The sequence below is a fragment of the Drosophila virilis genome, chromosome X, assembly GCF_030788295.1.
Source record: "Drosophila virilis strain 15010-1051.87 chromosome X, Dvir_AGI_RSII-ME, whole genome shotgun sequence".
Classification (NCBI taxonomy): Eukaryota; Metazoa; Arthropoda; class Insecta; order Diptera; family Drosophilidae; genus Drosophila; species Drosophila virilis.
The window spans coordinates 12,383,097-12,403,282 of NC_091543.1; the positions used below are offsets into that span (position 1 = coordinate 12,383,097).

Sequence of the window (20,186 nt, forward strand, 5' to 3'; positions counted from 1 at the left end):
AAAGCAGCCAGGCTGGGTAACTGCTAGTCGGATACGCTCTCACTTAACTAGCTTTTAGTCCTTTTTAAGGGCTAACTTGAAACCTTAGCTTGGCCTGAGATCGACTTGAGATGAACTTAGATCATCTAGGGCATACCGCAATGATCTGCACACATGCAAGGCCTTACAACTAATAATAATAATAATAATAATAACAATAATAATATGAATGATAATAATGGGTATTTGGAAAGCCAGACCAGAACCACTTCCGTTGCGCAGCTGTAAAGGCTTAAGAGGCTGCGTCTGTGCCACAAGGGGCATGCTGTCGATTGGCGCCTGCTTTTGAGGCAGTGGCATGTGTGTGTGTGTGTGTGTGTTCCCAGCGAAGACGACGACACAAATTTTGCGCTTAAGCAAATAATAACATATATTTATTTAGAAAAACAAACGCAAACGATGCCCAAAGGGCCAGGCATAGGAAAACAAATCGCTTTGAGCGAAGGCCCCTGGACCTGGACCTGGGCCCAAAAGAAACACGTGCCCACTTAATAGCTGTGCTCGTTCTCTCAATTTTGAAATATATGTGTTTGGTTTTTGGGCACAAGTCGAAGAGTAATGTTTCATTCATGTTAGAAAAACACAACGCAAATCAGTTGCTGTGCTGTCAATTCGTTTCTTCGTTTTCCCCTACATAAAGTTGCAATATGTTGTGTATTAGTGCCCAAAAGACCGAATCCATATACCAATCGTTCAGCCCGGAGACGAGCGCGTGCGGAATATGGAATAGGGAATACGCCCCCTTGAGATTAATGAGGAATGTGTGCGGCATTTGTTTATTCTAGATGCCCAAGCGTTCACGAATCCTTTCGCAGGACACACTGTAGACTCGGCTTTCAGCTGCTGACCACACTGGACATTGGGCACATTAAGCTGCATTCCACTTAAGCATGAGTTGGCCCTTTTCCGTTTTGCCGCATGATAAATGAGCCGAGCTCTCAAATAACCGAACACAGACTCTGGTCCATAATATATGTGATACAAATTGCAGCGATCGCCACACTGAGCATTAAAGTGAAGAGCTTGCGTTTGCATTTCCCTCGAAACGGTGCCAACAATTAGTGACCATGTCCCTGGCTCGTGGACTGCCAAAAAGGAGAGAAAAAGACAAAACAATAACACAGCAAGTGGTCCATTGGCACATTTGAAAGACAGACTTGCTACACTAATTATGCCACGTTGAGCGCCTCGCTCCACATGAAACGCTTAGGTTCGGTTGCCAAATGCAAATGCAAATGCCCAATGAAAGTTCATTAATCAAAGAGTAGCCAATGCCGGGAATCCTGAGACCGGAACCGGACTGATCATTAGTGGAGTGCGTTGTACAGTCGCGCTTTTGTCGCATAATTTGCTGGAAAACCCAGCACTAATTATCTCTGCTGACATGCTGACACAATGGGCCCGAAAATAGTCTCTGATTTCGCTAAGGCGACTCGTTTTCCCATTTGGCAACCCTTGGTCCAACATCGTCTAATATCTTGAATGGACCAAATTGAAACTCTTTCTTCGGCCAGCTGATGCTGTTACGCCTCACTGCTCTATTTGGGAAACAACAAATGCATTTGCTCTCGATACTGACAGCCAGATAAGAACCACAAAAAAAAAGAACCCAAAAAAAGGGCGCAAAGAGCAGGAAGTGCGGATCCAGGTCCGGCCAAAGAAACTCGAATGTCCCGTCCCAACCGCATCAATTCCACTTGTTTGGCCACAATATTAAGACAGCTCCGCATCGATTATCTTATAATATTTGCCGGCTACAAAAACCGTGCTCGAATTTCCAGCTTATTGACAAATATCTCAATATATCTATACCTATATACGCTGTGGCTATCCCTGTCTACTATCAATGTAGATTGCGGCTACACACAGGTGTGTTCATCAATTGTGGAGCACAACTGCGACTGCCTCAAGGGGGCAACTCTCTAATATATTCCTATATGGTACTCGAGTCGGAAGTGACCGCCTAGGAGATATTCTGCATCCAATGCCAAGTCCAATGCTGTCTTTGCAAACAACCCACAATAGAACTGTCCATCTTCATGGTCTAGACCCTTAAATAAACTTGGTCTTTATTGTCTGATTAGTCTGAAAATGTTCAGGAATAAAAGAGACAGAATAAGTTTCTAACTCTTCAAGTTTCCGAGTGCGAACCGTCTAGATAGAATTAGGAATATATATATATATGTATTTATGCTATGGTTCCTGTTCCTACGCGCATAGATTTGCACACAACTAGAAGCCCTTTGCTAGGCGTTCTGGGTATAAAGATATCAATAGTAATAAATATATTTTCTAAAGAGCTTGCTTATGGCAGCGCCTGCTTAGCCCCAAAGCAGACATGTCTGCGCCTCAAATCGATTGGCCCCAAGACGAGAGTCTCTGCTGCTGGTTTGGGGGTTGGGATACCCGGCTGTCCGACTGTCCGGCTATGTGTCTTGTGTTGTGTTGGAGGCAACCTGATTTTGGGCAAACTAATTCGTTGGATTCGTCTGCGCTATAAATGTGTCAACGCGTCAAATTGATGAATGTGTCCGCGCAGACAACAAAAGGTCAACCGCAAGACCTTACCCCATGTCCGCATGTCCGCATGTCCGCACAATATTGGTGAGTTGCCTCTAACCCCAAACTCTTTCATTTATGGACATGGGCACGCTGCGGGCTTAATGTATGAAGGGGTTGCGGCTGGGAATTGACAACACAATTGTTTGGGAAATTGGCAAAAGTGACCAAAACAGCGGTCAGCATTGCGAGCAGCGCGCTCGGCCCCTTTCCCAATCATGACACGGCCATCCGGTTTGTTATCATTAAGCAACAGCCAAATCAGTCGCAACCCTTTCAGCTACGGGATTTGGGCAACTGGGTCGTCCCTGGCCATGGATCTGGAACAGCGTCTGAGTCTGTCTAATAATGAAAATGCCTGCGTTCTGATGCGTTGTCGCTGTCGCTGTCGCTGTCTATTTATTTATTAAATGCGAGCCCCCAGACCAGCACACAATATGAGGGAGAGGGCCGTGCAACAGAAAGCGAGAAAGAGAGAGAGAGAGAGAGAGAGAGAGAGAGAGAGCTGCCGCCCACACCGAGGGTCAGCTGGCACAGCTGTCACATTTTTCCTTAAGCCCCCGTCCGAACAACCATCCATCCATCCGTCTGTCCGTCCGCTCGCATCTTTAATGAGGTTCCAGCGGCTGCTCCTGAAACTCGTTTTCACTCTTTCCATTTTTGCACAAAATGAAGTTAAAGTGGCGACTGCTCTGGCTGCGACTGCTGCTGCTGCTGCTGCTGGTGGTGGTTCTGCCTGCTCACGCTGATTGGCTGGCCTTGGGCCTGTTTGTACAACTTCATTTGATATTACGATATTCCATTTACGATCAAATTTCATTGAACGCAACACGCAAAATGGCGCAACATTCAGAGACTCCATTTTTCAATGTGCTGCAACATGGCGCACTCTTTAAGACATTTGCGGTAAATGCTTGTATCTGGAATATATATGAGGCTTCCAATTTCCTTGAGGCTGGAGTTCCAGGTTCTTGCTTGGAAGCAGGCAATGTCTTAGCTTAAGGCCTAACCGCTCGTAGAGTTCATGTTAAATGCATAACATTTATTGATAATAATAAATAAGAAATATAATGGTTGCAAGGTCTTGCTTGCATCGTAAGGCTGATGAATCGTGAATTAAACGCCGATTTTGGTTCACAGCAAATATTTCAAACAAATCGTTTTTTTTTTTCAATAATATTTTCTATTACCAATATGTTGTAAGGCTCAATTCATAGTAAATCAAATGTTGCGATTCCGATTTGTTTCAAAAAACTCAATAGTCATAAGAAAGATATGCATACGTATTTATATACATACATATATATTGCATTCACATATTGTGTATGTGTGGATTTTTGAGTCCAAACATGTTCTCTTGGGCCAAATTTACCAACCATTGCGCTTAAGCTATCGCCTTACTATGCGATTCTCATGAATTCACATAGGACCTGTCAGTTTTTATGCTTTGCTTATAAGCAATAACTCTGCTTTTGCTCTTATAATCTCTCTTTCCTGTTACTTCCTCACGCTCTTCCGTACGTACTAGAGCTTTTACATGCATGCGACTCATGCTCGTAACGAAAAGGCTTTTGTGGGCGGCCAAGGCAAAAGCTCACTAATACATGCGCAATGCCTGTAAATTACACACACACACATATACAAAAACAAACTAGATTGTGAGATGGTACGCAATTGTGTTGTTGGCTTTGTCACACACAAACACCTAAGCGTCGGAGGGCTTAAAAAGATGCTTAAGTCGGGGACTAAGACCAGAGTCTGGCCATGGATTTGGATCTAGCTGTGGCTCTAACGGATCGCTGCACTTGTGCGCAGATTACGCGGCACGTTCACGTAATATTATGCGAGATTAACTTGCCACAGTCGAAAGTCGCACCTAGAGCTAAGGCTCAAACTTCGCCCAAATATTTGCATTGGACTTCCACGAAGAGCGGGAGAGGGAGAGCGCGTGAGAGCTAGAGGGAGACGGCAAACGAAGGAGTAGCAAAGTGAATGGAAAATATTATCAAATGATATTTTTTTTTTTTTTTCATAATTTTTGCCAAGAATTTTGTGGCCCTAACAATGCTGAACAGTTGTTGATACTGACGCACATTTTGCCACCTACAAAACTGGTGTGACAAAAGGCTTAAATCGCTTAAAGACCATTTAATCTGATGGATTTCAGTTACACGCAGTGTCCCGTTTTTAGTTTCATGTGAAAAAAAAAAAAATAAAATAAAATAACGAAAACGAAAACGACAACGGAACTCGGAACTCATGGGACAAAGCAGGGCAAAGAAGAAGTTAGGGCCAAGCCGGCTTTAGAGGGTTAAATATGCTCATATTACGCTGCCTGGGCCAAGAGTCAGCCAAAAATGGCCAAAAAGAGTTATGCGGAACGGTAAAAACCCGGACTTAACGCCTTAACCTCACTTGATTCTATCGTGCGCTTCCGTTTGGAGAATAGATCCTGTCTAAGATGCAGATCGTGCGAATTGACAATTGACACAATTACCAAAAAAGGACCAAAAGGAACACGGCCAAACGCTGCTATCCCTCTCTCTATCTCTCTAACTCTCTCTTTGATTTTGACAGCAATTGTGTGGGCCAACAAAAAGGCACTCACCCAGATATATGAACTTCTATGCCAATGTCTCCTACTCCTTTTCCTAACGGGGTTTTGTAGGCGGCTTTGCGCTGACAACAATGCGTCGCAAATAATAAAAAAAAAAAAAAAAAAGAAAAGGTGTTAAAGGTTTTGCGGAACCGCTTGATAGATTGACCGGGAGCATACCCGGTCTCAGTATACGGATTTCGTTTCACCAAACTACTTCATAACTCGGTTTATGTGGGCCTGCTTTGATTAACTCACACGGTCTTTCAATCAGGCGCCCTCTCACTCTAACCGCAGCTAAGCCTATCCTCCGCTCTCTTTCTCTCTCTCGCACGGTGCGCTAGCTAACGGTTCGGGCCCCCTGACAATGGCTGCTGGCAGCTAATCAACTCCAAAATGCATAAAATTAAGTGAGCTATGAACAAAAGGGCCTCGCAAAAGGGTAGACCATAGAGGGTCTCTCGCTTCTGACACTGACATGCGTCTGTCTCTAGCTCTCTCTCTCTCTCTCTATCTCTCTCTTGATCTCTCGCTCGCTCTGCCTCAGTTCTGTGCTGATGAGTTATTAGAAATATTTCACATTTGATTTGAAGTTACAGTTGCAATTGTTATACGACATAGCTGTAGCATCTACCCATAACTGTACCCGCTCGATCCCACACTCCCTTTTAATTCTCTCTCTCTCCTTCTCTATCTCTGTGTCTCTTTGAACGGTTCTCACACATTTGGCAACAGACAATGCCTCTAAACGTTGACAGTTCATCAAAACGAATGATGCATGCAAAATTAACGCTGCTCATACAAATCCAACTGCAAATACCCTACAATGTGTGTCTATTATGTTGCGAGACACAGGCTGTCTACAATGTCAATCGTAGATGAGGTATGGGGTCAATAGGTAGTTCATAGTTTCTTATAGACGCTTTATCTAAATAAAATCTCTTTAAATATCGTCTTAAAACGTAATATTCTTCATTTTCTTTTCATTACACATTCTTCCACATTTTACAGTCTTCGCTTTATGTACAGCAACAGATTATGCAAGTAGCATTAGGGTCTATTGCAACTCTAATGCTCTCTAATAATCCAAAAATATCTAATATGGGAGACCTATTTTAAGTGCTATTTATTTTACACTACACTCGATACAAATTTGATTTATCATTGTTTCTATTTGGTATTAGTATTAGTATATTTTTTATAATTATTATTAATATCATTATTATTATCAATATCATTATTATCATCATTATCTTTATCATTATCATTATCATTATTATTATCATTATTATTAGTAATATTATTATTATTAATTATTATTATTTTAATTATTATTATTATTATTACTGTTATATTTATTAGCATTTTTTATGACATAAATCTTAAAACATATTGTTCAGCTATCTTTTTCAGCAGTTTCTTCAGCTGTAGCGCACTCTGTCTGTCGTCTAAGCCGCATCGAACCCGTTTTTTGCTCGTTCTCAGTCTTTGACTTTGTCTCTGATGCACCATGAAATGTTGCATTTTCCTTGTGTCGCCTTTGTCCTAGCATCATTTCCAACAATTTTGTGCGAATGGGCGTTGACGTACACAAACTGCTACTCCTACGCCGTGTTTCTGGTCCTTGGGCAGCGTCTCAGGTCCCGGGGCGTTGCCGTTGCCAAACAACAGTTACAATGCGCCCGGCGTAAGGAAGTAGCTAGTTAGCTGTGCCTATTTAAATAATACTCTCTCTATTCTCTCTATTCCGGCTCTTGTACAACAATTTGACTTGACTTCCCATTTTTTCCGGGTGGCCACCGGGGCATCCATCATATTATTGTTTGTAGTTTAATCTTAGATCATGCCAAGTACAAATTGCAATGAGCTCTTCCTATCGCTGAAAATTTCAACTCTTCTTCGCTATCTATGCAATTTGAACAATATTTGTGTTACGTTTGCCTAACATTGTTTGTCGCTTTTGTTTGGATTGTACTCGGATTGTCTAAACTTGATTTTGATTGTGACAATCAGGCATTAGGCATTAGGCTTAAATAATGATATGCCACCCATTGAAAATGAAGCTCACATCATCATAAAAGTTTATTCACGTTCTTTTTTTTTTGTATTTTTTTATTGAATTGCTTAGGCAATTACTTACACATTCCTTTAAAATATGCCTAAGCTGGAAGATCAATAACTAAGTCAATAACTATTGTTGTTCTTGAATAATCATTGCACAGCATTTAGCTATAATATTTGATAGAAATTAATTTATATTTAAGCAAATGCCTTTTATTTATAAGTCATAAGAAATTGCCTGGCTTTGTCCAAAGCTAAGAAACTAAGTTGAAATTGAAAGTTGAACCGTTGATATCTCGTTTGCTAGTCCGACGCTCAGACAGCTTAACCGCGCAGATTCTCATTAATATATTATTAATAATATATAATATATATTTACATATCTGTGAAATGTCAAATCGTAAAGATATAGAAAGTTAATTAATGGGCAGACTTGCAATTGTTTTTGCGATGTATAGAGAGAGTTAAACTAAGAGATGGATTATCATATTGATGTCTAGACCCAAAATAGAGACTCGATCTGCATTGTGATGTGTCGACCGTCTGTGGCTGCGGCAGCAAATGACATTTTCGAGGGTAATCAAAACCTCACTAATTGGCCTTGTAACGCAATACTTGGGTCAGCGCACAGCGACTGTCATTAGGCCGGATCTCGGATCTGTGCATATCTATATATACATATTTATTTTTTTTGGGATCGGTGCGCTTCACTGGCTGTCCATGAATGAGCTGAAAGTGCAAGGACTCGAGCACTGTCTGCTCTCAATTAAAAAACAGCAGCAACAACAACAGCCAAATGCCATAATTGAGCAGCATTTGGTGGGGATGGGATTATGCATACCAGAGGATGGGCACACATAATGGTGCGGCACGGACTCGAGTATAGGATAACAATTATTTAAAGGATTTGACCAGAACGGAAGCTAACGCTGCACCGTACTTAACTTGTGTCTTTTTTTTTGTTTTGTTTTTAGTCTGCCCATTCTCGGCCCATTTGCCATTTTTACAGATACTTCCGTCACGGAAGTGTCTCGGCCTGAAGACCACTCGCACTCGCACTCATCCTTTGCCCTTTGCCTGCGCCCGTTTGTATCTCTTTTTTGGCCATTATCTCGGCGGGCAAGTGTCTATCTGTTTGTGTGTGCATTTTGCATATGAAAACAAACAAGTGAACGAAACGCTGCATAAATATATATATACATATTTCTGTCTATATGTTGGACTGAAGAACTGTCTAGCAATCGGTCCGGTTCGGTTAGTCTTTTGCTTTTGTGTCCTGTCAAGCGGCACACGTGTAATCCTTGGTCAATTCTTAAACACTGGTCATCACCTGTACCGCTTCCTCTGCCTCAGCCTGATCCATTCGCCTTCCTCTTCAGCTGCTGTCTGGATCTAACTACTTCCTCATTAGCCTGTGCAAGCTGTGCACTTCAGCTGAATTGGCTTGAATTGGCTTATGGAACCAAAATACAACTAAATACACAAAAAAAATGCATAAACATTTTTAAGTCCCAATCTCTGCCTCTCTATCTCTCTCTCTCTCTCTCTCTCTCTCTGAGACATGTGCAATCCTTTGTTTCGTAACTTTGAGTTAAATCCATTTCCGTTGCGAACATTTTGCTGTATACTGAATGTGGCATAAACTTTATGCTACTTTTAGGGATTTACTATATGATACATAGAATTATGATTAAATGATGCTTAACTTTTGGATATTTGGGCTACTAAATAGAGTTTTTAATCGATTGTCGCCATATTAGTATATTCTTTATATAGAGTCCCTAATGTTTTATCATAATGATGTCTTCTATCGATGATCGAAAACGATAAATACGGGTTTTCAGATTGGACTTTTTGCCATATCTCGAAGCTTATACGAGCTACAGATGCCACATCTAGGATGTAGTTACCGTTAGAGTATATTTACTCGAATGCGAATCGGGCTCGCAATTGATTTGTCCATTACGATGGCAAATTTCAGGTACGGCTGATAGTGCTGCTACCCTCTATCAAAGCCGAGGCCTGTTGGCATAGAAAGTCAACCCATTCTCATGACTTGGCTGTGGGATATAATAATAAAAATGTTGTCAAACTATTTGGCGTATGACGCTGACAAAAGCCAAGGAGTTAAATTGAATTCCGCGAACTTTGACCAGCACCCGCAGCCGTACCCGCAGCCGTACCCGAACTGGGAATAGGAACAGGACCAAATAACCAAAAAACCCCTTTTAGTCAATTAGTCGCTGATTTTCTTTGTCCCGTTTTGCAGATTTTTATTTATTTATTTATTTTTTTTCATTTTGGGTGGCATAATAAAAACGTATTCACAATGAAAAGGTCGCAAGGCGGCGAACCCTTTGCTTTATCGACAGTACCAGGACGGCGTACCGCTACGCAGTATGGTAAAAAACAAAGAAACGCTACCATAATTTTGACCTGTGCGTGTTCATATTTTCCGCCGAAGCGTCCATTATGCAATAAAAAAAAAAAAAAAAAACATTTCCAAGTTCTGTTTTGGGCAATAGAGGCTAATGCTTAAAGGGATATGTATAGCAACCCGTTCGGAGCGCCTTACCTGGCCATTTTCTTGTATATATTTTATTACAGTTGGCATAAAAAACACGCTCAAGGCCGTCACACGGGTAAAGGATTGCACAAATATTGCATCTTTGTTGGCCCGGCCAAAAAAAAAAAAAAAAAACGGCGGCCAGCTCATTATATTATCAACAACAACAACAACAACAACTACAACAACAGCAGCGAGCACTTTTTTATGGCATCTGCCAGTTTTTTACGGTGCGGCCGGCCACGGTACGGCCGGGTAGAGCCCGGTACGGTTACATTTATTTTTTCTCTGAATCTGGTTTTTACTGCGAAATTGGCAACTCTTTGGCAACGGACGCGACTTTTTATGGCCCACAGGTAAATGGCCAACTCAATGAGCAATATTTCCTTTCTCCTCCTCTCTGGGTGTGCATATGCCTGTCTCGCTCTCTCTCTGACTGTGTGTTTGTGTGTGTGAGTGTGTGCGTTTTAGTTTAATCCACTATTTTTACGGTTGGATTAGCGTTGGATTAGCATAAGCTCGCGGTTTTTTAGAGATAATTAAGTGGAAAGTTGTTGCCTTCATTTCTTTTTTGTCAATGGAACACGCAAAAGTGAATGAGCTGTGAAGGAGGGCATATACATATATATAGACGACTGGGCTGATCACAAAATAATATAGGGCTAAACAGAGCTGGAGTTTCGCATGCAATCAGGTCGTTAACAAGTTTTGCTGAAAATCAATTTCCCAAAATTATATGATTGCCATATTTTATTTACACACACTTGAGGCTGGCCACTTCCGCTTGTCGCGACATTGTAGATTTTGAAATATATTTGCAATCCCAGCGCCGTTACAAGGGCCAAACAGTTAAGTAAAGTTAAACAAAGGCTTAGGCGCTGCCATTGCCATTGCTATCCCACGCTCTGGAGCGGCACGGCGACGAGCCGATCCAAGAGGATGTGTGTGTGTGCCTGATTGCCGGATGGGTAAACATGTGCGCCGCACAATGGCGGCGGCACTTGTTGGCGGCATGAATCAAAACTGGCAGCGAGCACGGCAATTGGCGACAAAGACAGAAAGAAAGAATGGACAAGAAAAAACCCTTGATCATGGCCTTGGCGCGAGCTGCTGGCTTCCAGGAAGGCTTTTTGGGTCGCAGCAGGAAAGCCGCCAGCAAATGGAACGTCGAGTGCAATGCCTGGTTAAAAGGATGCGCTAACCCGCGAAAGGCTCGCCAGCCCAATTTCCATAATTTGTCACGCACAATCATTTGTGTAAGATGTGCACAAAATTCGCAAACACACGCACACACCAGCACACACACACGCACACACACACACAGATACACACTGTGCCCAAGTCTGGGCTGGTCGGCAAAAGGATTCCGCAGACAAATGCGCAAAACAAACGGATTTAACTATTCGTAACCCTTGGCCTTAGCAGCAGATCTCCCACTCCCACTCTTTCTCTCTCTCGCTCTCTCTGTCCTTCTCTGTCTCTCTCTCTCTCTCACTCTCTCTACGCACCTCGTTTGCATACCCTTTCTGCTGCCCGCTGTGGCAGCATCGCCTAAGCCAGCAAAATAATTTACCCTAATTGCTTCTAGATTTACTTCTAATGTCGCGCCTCGTCTGGCCTTAACTAGCTCCACAATTGTTCTAACTTACAAATGTGTCTTTTTAAAGCACAACTGATTATATCTTGGGTTAGTGTAAAAATGTAGGTTTGATTACAAGACACAAAAGAATTGCACAAACTTCTATTTCATTCATGTCCAACTTAAATATGTTTAATATAATTGTGCCCTTTCGAACACTCAAAACCTGAACTTAACCTCAAATTAAACATTAATTCGATCCTTACTTTATATATATTTGACACAAGTTTGCTTGCTTTCGAAATTATGACAAAATCTATTAATAATTTCACTATTTATGACTATAGAATAATATATTTATTTATATTCCTAATAAGTCTGGCGTAGATTGTAAAACTTCTTTCTAGAAAAAATTAGTTTAATAATTTTTGTACCAAATTCTAAAATCTCTATTCAAACACCAAAATGAACTCTTTTTGACCAGAAGCTAGTATTTTTTTAAGATTATTATGAAGATCTTATAACTTTTACTAGAGTCTAGTTAGTCTAGTCTGGTCTAGTTACTAGACATATGCATAGTTTTTTTTCTTTCAAAAAGAGCATTCAAAAAGAAAAACTAACCTTTTTTGCCTTAAAAGAAATAAGAATATAAAATCAACTTGCAAGAAATCGTAATACGCGAAATAAAATACAGAAAAAAAGGAAAAACAAACAATTCAAGCAAAATAAATACAACAATTTTTCGCGATAACTGCATAAAACTAATGCAAAAAAAAACAAGACGGGACGACAAATATTGAATATATATATATATATATATATATATATATATATGTATATATATATGTAAACAGAAGAAACTCGAAAAAAGGGTCAAGCGAAAGCAAACCTCAACAACCCTCGTAAAACCCTTTGAGGCTGAGCGCAAGAGAGCGCGAGTGCGTAAATGAGAGAGAGCGAGCGAGCAAGCCTGCGAATGAGCGAGCGAGAGAGTAAGCGAGCGAGTGTGAGTGTGTGCGACTCACCCCTTTGCCTTTGCGCTAGCCACTGTTGTTGTTGCGTGCGTGCCTTGGCTACCTGCGCCAGCCGCCATTTTCTTGCTGAGCGGGGTGCGAGTGCAACGGTAAATGAATGAAGCGAGCAGCGGGCCGCTGCGTCGGCGTATATAAGGCGGCCGGAATGTCAACTCGAAATCAGTTAACGTTCGACAACGTCAGAGCACAGACAGACCGAACAACAACAACAGCAACAGCAACAACATCAGCAGCAACAACATATACTTTGAGCAACATTTTTGGATTAGCAGCAACATGTTGATGCACGAGAAACTTTTGACTGGACAGTTCTTTGATTTGAAGACTGGTAAGTGTAGCCACGCCCACACAACAAATGCCCAGACACGCCTCTTTAACACGCTCGCTCTCCCGCTCGCTCTCTCAATAGATCGCAAGCCCCTGCTGCATCATCATCATCATCATCATCATCTGCAGCAATATCAGCTGCCGCACAGCCAATTGCAACAGCCGCATCATCTACACCAACACCAACAACAACACCAACAACAACAACAACAGCAACAGCAGCAACAACAGCAGCAGCAGCAGCCTTCGCACTTGACTTTGCCCAAAATGGATTTGTATGCCGCCTACGCCTATCAGCAACAGTTGCTGTCGCTCAGCCAGCAGCAGCAGCAACAGCAGCAGCAGCAGCCAGTTGCTGTTGCCGCCGAGGTGCTGGATTTGTCGCGTCGCTGCGACAGCGTGGAGACGCCACGGAAAACACCTTCGCCGTATCAGACCAATTACAGCTATGGCAGCGGCTCACCCGCCGCCTCGCCCACAGCCATACCCAGCAATCTGTTGTACTCCACACAGGCAGCCGCCGCCGCCGTCCAACAGCAGCAGCAGCATCAACTGGCCACGCTTTATCCGGCGCTTTACTACGGTGGCGGCAGCAACAGCATCAAGCAGGAGCCAAGTCCGGCTGCCAAGACGGGCAACAATTGCAGCGCCACCGCCAGCCTGTTGCAGACATTTGCCGCTGCCTCGGCCGCGGCAGCGGCTGCCGCTGCCGTCTCTGCCAGCGCGGCGGAGCACTTATCGCGCCCGGCTAGCAATGCCAGCACCATGCAGATCGATGTGCTGGAGGCGCCGCAGTCGCCGCCAGCGCCTGCAAGCGCAACGGCGAACGCCGGCGAGAGTCAGTCATGCAGCAGTGCCACGACCACGCCCACCAGCAGCACAGCAGCACTGGCCACGGATGCCAGCAGCAAGACAACGCGTCCGTTTAAGGCGTTTCCGCGCGATCCGCTGGTCATAGCGGCCAATTTTGCGGCCACCGATGTGCTGCTCGATAATCCGCGCGTGGAGCGCTACACAGAGTACCGGAAGCGTGTGCTCGAGCAGATACGCAGCTCGAATGGAGGCGCACGGACCGTAACCAATCCGAAAATGCGACGCACCAATTCGCGCAGCGGCAGCGTCAACGAGGGCAGCAGCTCGAACAACAACAGCGAGAGCGAGGATCGCGCCGCCGCCGAGGAGTCCAGCGATTGTGATTCGCATGCCGGCAATTTCGAGAAGCTGTCCGGCTCAGGCAATGCCGGCAACAGATCGACATCGGGCGCTGCCGCAGCAGCTGCCGCTGCCTCCGGCACAGGCGGCAGCCAGGTGAAGGATGCCGCCTACTATGAGCGTCGGCGCAAAAACAATGCGGCGGCCAAGAAGTCGCGCGATCGCCGACGCATCAAGGAGGACGAGATCGCCATCCGGGCGGCCTATCTGGAGCGTCAGAATATTGAGCTGTTGTGCCAGATTGATGCGCTCAAGGCGCAGCTGGCCGCGTTTACGGCCAAGGTGGCTGTTTAGGCAGCGATAACACATTGTCACATTGTTATCGAAAACATATTGCCTGTTATCGATAACAAATCGATCGCCAATCGCTGCTTGTTGCGTTGAACGCGTGCGAGTCTCAGTTCCGTTTGGTTTCCACACAAAACACTAGTTAGGCATTTTTCGGTTAAACTTTCCGTTCGTTTTCTTTTCTCTCTTTTCTTTTTTTTTTTTTTTTGTTCAAGGAGGGGCAGCTTATCTGTGAATACTTTCATTCGGTTTCTTCTATGCCACACACACACACACACACCCACCCACACACACATTACCATCATTACCAACTGCATATTTTTGATTTAAGTCCTATTATTTTTTTTTTTATGTCTCAATTCAAGTATTTTAAGTACTTTAAGTTCTTGGGCTTTTAGCGCAAAATCTCACCAGTTAATTAATATACAAAATATCTAATAATTAGTCTGTATAGTACAAGGTTAATTTATAAGCGACATTTTTTTGCATATCTTTAAGTAATAAAATATCTTTTTAAAAATAACGGTTCAAGTTTTACAATCGAGCTGCGCTCTCATAGCATGCAACTTTTGTCAACGAACACCCGTAAGCCGGGAAAAACACAATCTTAAAAAGTTTAAATGTCCACAGCTCGGCTAATTGAAGTCAGATCTTGAAAAGCTATGGCATTCTGGGCTCGTAAAACTGTATAGAACAGATTTGAAGTGAAAACAATTCAATTCCGAACAAACCCCTTTTTGGCGAAAATTGTGATGTTACCCCTTGCCATTTTTGTTGAATTTGATAAAACTCTAGATTCGAATTTTCTGCATGCCAATCGGTAGTCTTGGTCCGTACGAATTCGAAGTGGGATATCGTTCCGAAATCGGACTTTATTTACCCGAGATATTCGAACTATTTCAAATTTTTTCAAAAATTTCCCATGTTCATAACTCGGCCAATTGAAGTCAGATCTTGAAAAGATACTGCATTCTGGACTCGTGAAACTCTATAGAACAGATTTGAATCAAAAGCTAATCATTTCAGAATAAACTCGATTTATGCGAAAATTGTCATTATTGTTGTTGGATTTTCAAAATACCAATCGAGTTCAAAAAGTTCTAATTCTAAATCGGCTCAAAATATCGATCTAAAAAATCGAAATCCAGTTGTAACGTGGCGCCATCTGTTGCACGAGACACTGAATGTGCAAGCGGTTACGTGGCAAGCAGCTTTTGCTAAGCTGCAAAACGCTGAACAGGGGAATCACAAAACTCGTGCAATTTTTTTATATTTTTATCAGTTTTTATTTTCAATTTTTTTTTTCTTTTTTTTTTTGTTGCTTTTGTTTTGTTTTGTTTTGTTTTTTTTTTTTTTGCGTTCGTTTTTGTTTTTCATTAATACTAAGTGTACGCATTAAAGGTAATATATGTGTTAATTGTTAATTCATTCATTAATCGTAGGCTTACTAAAAATTGTAATTGTTTTTGTTTTAATGTTGCTTTTCTCATAATGTTGCATTTGTTGAATTATATAATTACGACTACAGGCTACATACAGCCCGGGGCAGGGCTAAATGAACAACAGCTTCACTTTTGCTTTTGTTGATCGTCTTCCATTTTGCTTTTGTGGTTTTCTCTTTTCATTATTGTTATTATTAGTTTAGTTTTAGTTAGTTTTCATTTATAGTATGTGTGGTTCCGTTTCTCATTAGATATTAGCATTAAGTTTTTGCTTTGTATAAGGCTAAGTCGTTTGCTTAACTGATCCTATTCGTTCAATTGTTTACTCTTTTAATATGTTACATGGATTTTTGTTTTTTTTTAGCACTCCCTCAAGTTATTTAACAAAGTGTTGACAACAATTAATTGCTAAAATGCCAGCGCCTGGTTTAAGGCTACAATTTAATATAGTTTCATGTATGGGATCCATATGTGGGCGGAGGGGGCACTGTTAAAATGTTATAATTATGCATATGTATATGTATATATGGTATCATTCATATATATATATTCATATATATATATATATATATAGATAGTAAGGAAAACTGTTTTCATTTATTTGCTTTTGTTCTTGTATCTTTATTTATTTTATTTTTTTTTTTCATTATTATATATATATGTATATATATATATATATTCCTTTTATTGATATTTTTCTTTCATTTTCAATTAAATGCTAAAAATTAATTATACAAAAAAAAAGTTATATTGTAATATATATATATATATATGTGTATATGTATATACGTGTGTATACATATATATTCATATATAGATAGTGTGTATAGTTAAAAAAAAGCTAATTTACACAAATATAAGTGACATCTTAGGAGGGGGTGATTGGATTTGGGGTATAACAACATAGATTTAAGGATGTGTACCTTGTGGTTGGAGAAGGGAGGTGGGGGAGGCTGGTTTCTCGGGTATTTGTGTGTGTTGTTATATAACTTGTTTGTGTAAAAACGTTTATGTATAGAATAAGTATGCATTATAATAACTTTAATATAACTCTTTCACACACACACACACACACAAGCACACACGCTCGCTTACAGACACACATTTATGTTTATTTACTGTCCGTATATATATATATATATAATATATATACAAAACAAACACATGGATTTTTAGCAAAGATTAAAAAAAATGTTAAATGGTGAAGACAACAAACACAGCAAAGCAGCCAAAAGTACAGTGCACTCAAAACATGTGCACAACACACACGCACACACACACACGCGCTCAGACACACACACTCACGCCCAACTCGTGGAAGCCAATGTTGAATGTTAGACAACACTAAAAACTAAGTTGTACAATTTTAAAATTTTCACTAAACATCATGGTTTTGCATTTAACAACGGAGCGGCAAAGTGCAACGCAGTTTTTTCTTTCTTTCTTTCTTTTGTTTTGTTTTAATTTTTTATTTTTATTAACTTCTTGAGTGTTTGCTTCGATTTTCGTCAGTTCTATTTATATTTTCTTTGTTTATATTTAATTGTTTTTGTTTTTTGTCATTAAGCCACACTGGTTGGAAATAGTTCGACGAACTAAATTGCAAAATGTTATCATTAATTTTATGGAGCTTGTGTGGTCTGTTTGGTCTGATAATGAGTTGTGCCTAGATATTGAATCGTGCACACCACCGTATCTATTCTATATACATACATATGCTAGTCACATTTAACTGAAGATCGTATTGGAAGTACATCGTTACGATATTTATTAAGAACAAAAAGACGCCGAGGCTTTTTGATGCTACGTTCATGCCGGAGCCTTATGTCAAGTGTAGAAAAATAAATATTTGCTTTTGTTTCACTGCCCGCTTGCATGAATTTGTTGTTTCACTATAAATATATATATATATATAAATACATATCTGTATATATATATATATATGTATGTATATGTATATATAAATTGATATTATGGATTCGAGTTTTAGTTAAGCTAAGACAATAAAAACTCCATATATCGTCTCAACGATTTGGGCTTCAATCATATTACTATGGCAGCTCTAGGCTATAAGCTATATATGCATGTGTATGTGTTTGTTTGTGTCTCTCTCACTGCTCTCTCTCTCTCTCTCTCTCTCTGTGTGTGTGTGTGTGTGTGCTTACTAGTTTAATTTGGAATTACGCTTTTATATGTATTACGTAGCATTGCGAGTACAAAACAATGTTGAAAACAACTACACACAGACATATACATGTTTATATGTTGTATACACATATTTTTATCGCTTTGAACGTAACGTACAAAAACAAACATTTAACATTTATCTAAGGCTCTCGCGCAGAATTGCTCTCTGAATTTACATAAAAGACAATAGTTTCGAACACGCCAATTCGAATTCGAATACGTGCCCGAATTCGAACTCGTGCTCGATTTGTATATTTTTGTATATTACACATATAAGTATATATATATATATATATGTTGTGTTGGGCTGGAGAGGTATAGTAAAAAAAATATGTTGTTTTTTTTTATGCTATTTTCTATACAATTTTATGTTTTATGTTTTTTTTTTTTGCTTTTGTTTTTGTTTTGTTGCGTGCTGCACTCTTGTGATGTTGTTTTAGCGTATGTTTTTGTGTTTTGTCAATTTCTAGTATTTTCTATGTGGGCACACACACACACACACGAAGAACGTTGCGTGTAAATTTATGAAATGTTTTTTGTTTGTTTGTTTTTTTTTTCTTTCTGCTTTTAGGCGCGTTACATAAAAAATTTCGTTGCTACTTAAAAACTAATTTTGCACTTAAATATATATATATATATATATATATATGTGTGTGTGTGTGTGTATATATATTTATAGTATATATGTTGTGTGTGTGTGCGGGTGTGTGTGTGTGTGTATTTACCTATGCATGGGTATGCGTGAGTGTGTGTGTGTGTGTGTGTTGGTATATATATATATATATAAATTACAAGTGTTAAATTACATGTTTTTAACAATGTTTTTACTTTGTTTTGCTTTGTTTTTTTTTAATTCTCTATTATTGTTTTTCGCACACACGCACGCACAAACACACACACTCGCACACACACACACACACACACACACACACACACACACACACACAATCTGTGTATGCACGTAAACTAAATCATAATGTAAAATCTAATTGGATGCTCTCTTGTTTTTGTTTCTTGTTTTTGCGCTTAATAGTTTTAAATTAGTTAACAAGTATATATATATATATATAAAAAAAAAAAAACTGATTGTTCTTCTGTATCATAGAATTAGAACCTTAACGCCTATATAGATCGATAATCAATATTACAATGCATGGGGCATATCAATATAATAATAAGAGTAATAATAATAATATTAATATTGTTTAAAAAAAAAAAAATGATATATATATATATATATATGTATATATATATTTTTTTATTGTTTTGTTTTTATATAACCAAAGGAAATGTGCCTTTTTCTTCTTGTTGTTGTTGTTGTTGTTGTCTCTCGCTGTGTGTGTGTGTGTGTGTGTTTATGTTAAGTGCGTGTGTGTGTGTGTGTGCGCGAGTGTATGCTACACTCTATACAAAATACAAACACACATGCATACACTCTTACGTATATGTACATCAGTATTGTTTTATACCCTCTAATTGCATGTACACTTAATGCATTCCTATGTTTGTTAATTGTAGTTGTAAACGTAATTATAATTACTTCGAACATTGCTTATGTTTTAACAATTGTTGTTACATTGTCGTTGTTGTGTGTTGCTTTTGTTGTTGCTCGTCCAATATGAATTGTGTGATTGATTTCAAAAATTGTTGCTTTTAGTTGCTTTCATTGTTGCGCTGCTGGGGCTGGTGTTGTTGCTCTGTGCCAGCCAGCCAAGCCTTGCTGTTGTCAACGCCCCCATTCTTGGTATTGTATTTTTATAATATTGCTGTTTTGTTTTTTGTTTTGTTTTTTTTTTTTGTTGTCTTCATTTTCTTCATTTTTTTTTTTTTTTTTGTATGCTGCTACCATTAATGTTGCTCATGTCTCGCTGATGATGATAATGTTGTTGTTGTTGCTGTTGTTGTTGTTGGGTGGTGGTGGTGGTGGTGGTGCTGCTGTTGCTGCTGCAACTGTTGGTGTTGTTATGCTGCTACCGTTGTTGTATGTCATTCCTTGATGTTGTTGTTGCTGCTGCTGCTGCTGCTGCTGCTGCTGCTGCTGCTGCCAAACTTATTCACGCTGCCTTCTGTGATGCGAACGACGTTTGTGCGCGTGCGATCTGCTGGCAGCGCTGCTCGATTTGGAGGAGTTGCTTTTGCTTTTCGTTTTGGTGTTAGTTGTCGACGACGCAGCCGTCGCGGCCGTTACCTACAGCGTCTCCTCAAAGGCAGCCATCAGATCGCTCTGCATGTTCATGTCAATTTGGCCGGCCATCTGTGCACAATAACAATAACAATAACAATAATAATAATAATT

The 20,186-nt window shown here is 40.3% G+C and overlaps 2 protein-coding genes across 11 annotated transcripts in view; one reads left to right on the top strand and one right to left on the bottom strand.

Moving 5' to 3' along the window:
• Nucleotides 1-12,581: 12,581 nt before the first annotated feature.
• gt (transcription factor giant) lies at nucleotides 12,582-14,435 on the top strand. The gene is made up of 2 exons (XM_032440093.2): nucleotides 12,582-12,762; nucleotides 12,844-14,435. The coding sequence occupies exons 1-2, from the start codon at nucleotides 12,711-12,713 to the stop codon at nucleotides 14,265-14,267; spliced, it is 1,476 nt and encodes a 491-aa protein (XP_032295984.1). The 5' UTR covers nucleotides 12,582-12,710; the 3' UTR covers nucleotides 14,268-14,435.
• Nucleotides 14,436-14,448: 13 nt separating this feature from the next.
• fs(1)h (female sterile (1) homeotic) overlaps nucleotides 14,449-20,186 on the bottom strand; it is a 34,265-nt gene continuing 28,527 nt past the window's right edge. For all 10 annotated transcript variants that reach the window (XM_070211059.1, XM_070211066.1, XM_070211075.1 and 7 more), the window contains one exon: nucleotides 14,449-20,144. In XM_070211059.1, coding sequence (XP_070067160.1) covers nucleotides 20,079-20,144 — 66 coding nt within the window. In that variant the 3' untranslated portion in view covers nucleotides 14,449-20,078. The remainder of the gene's footprint in view (nucleotides 20,145-20,186) is intronic.

Bases quoted from the DNA above. Each gene is read 5' to 3' on its own strand.
- gt (XM_032440093.2), top strand. From the start codon at position 12,711: ATGTTGATGCACGAGAAACTTTTGACTGGACAGTTCTTTGATTTGAAG. The intron at 12,763-12,843 runs GTAAGTGTAGCC...CTCTCTCAATAG, and splicing joins GTTCTTTGATTTGAAGACTG to ATCGCAAGCCCCTGCTGCAT.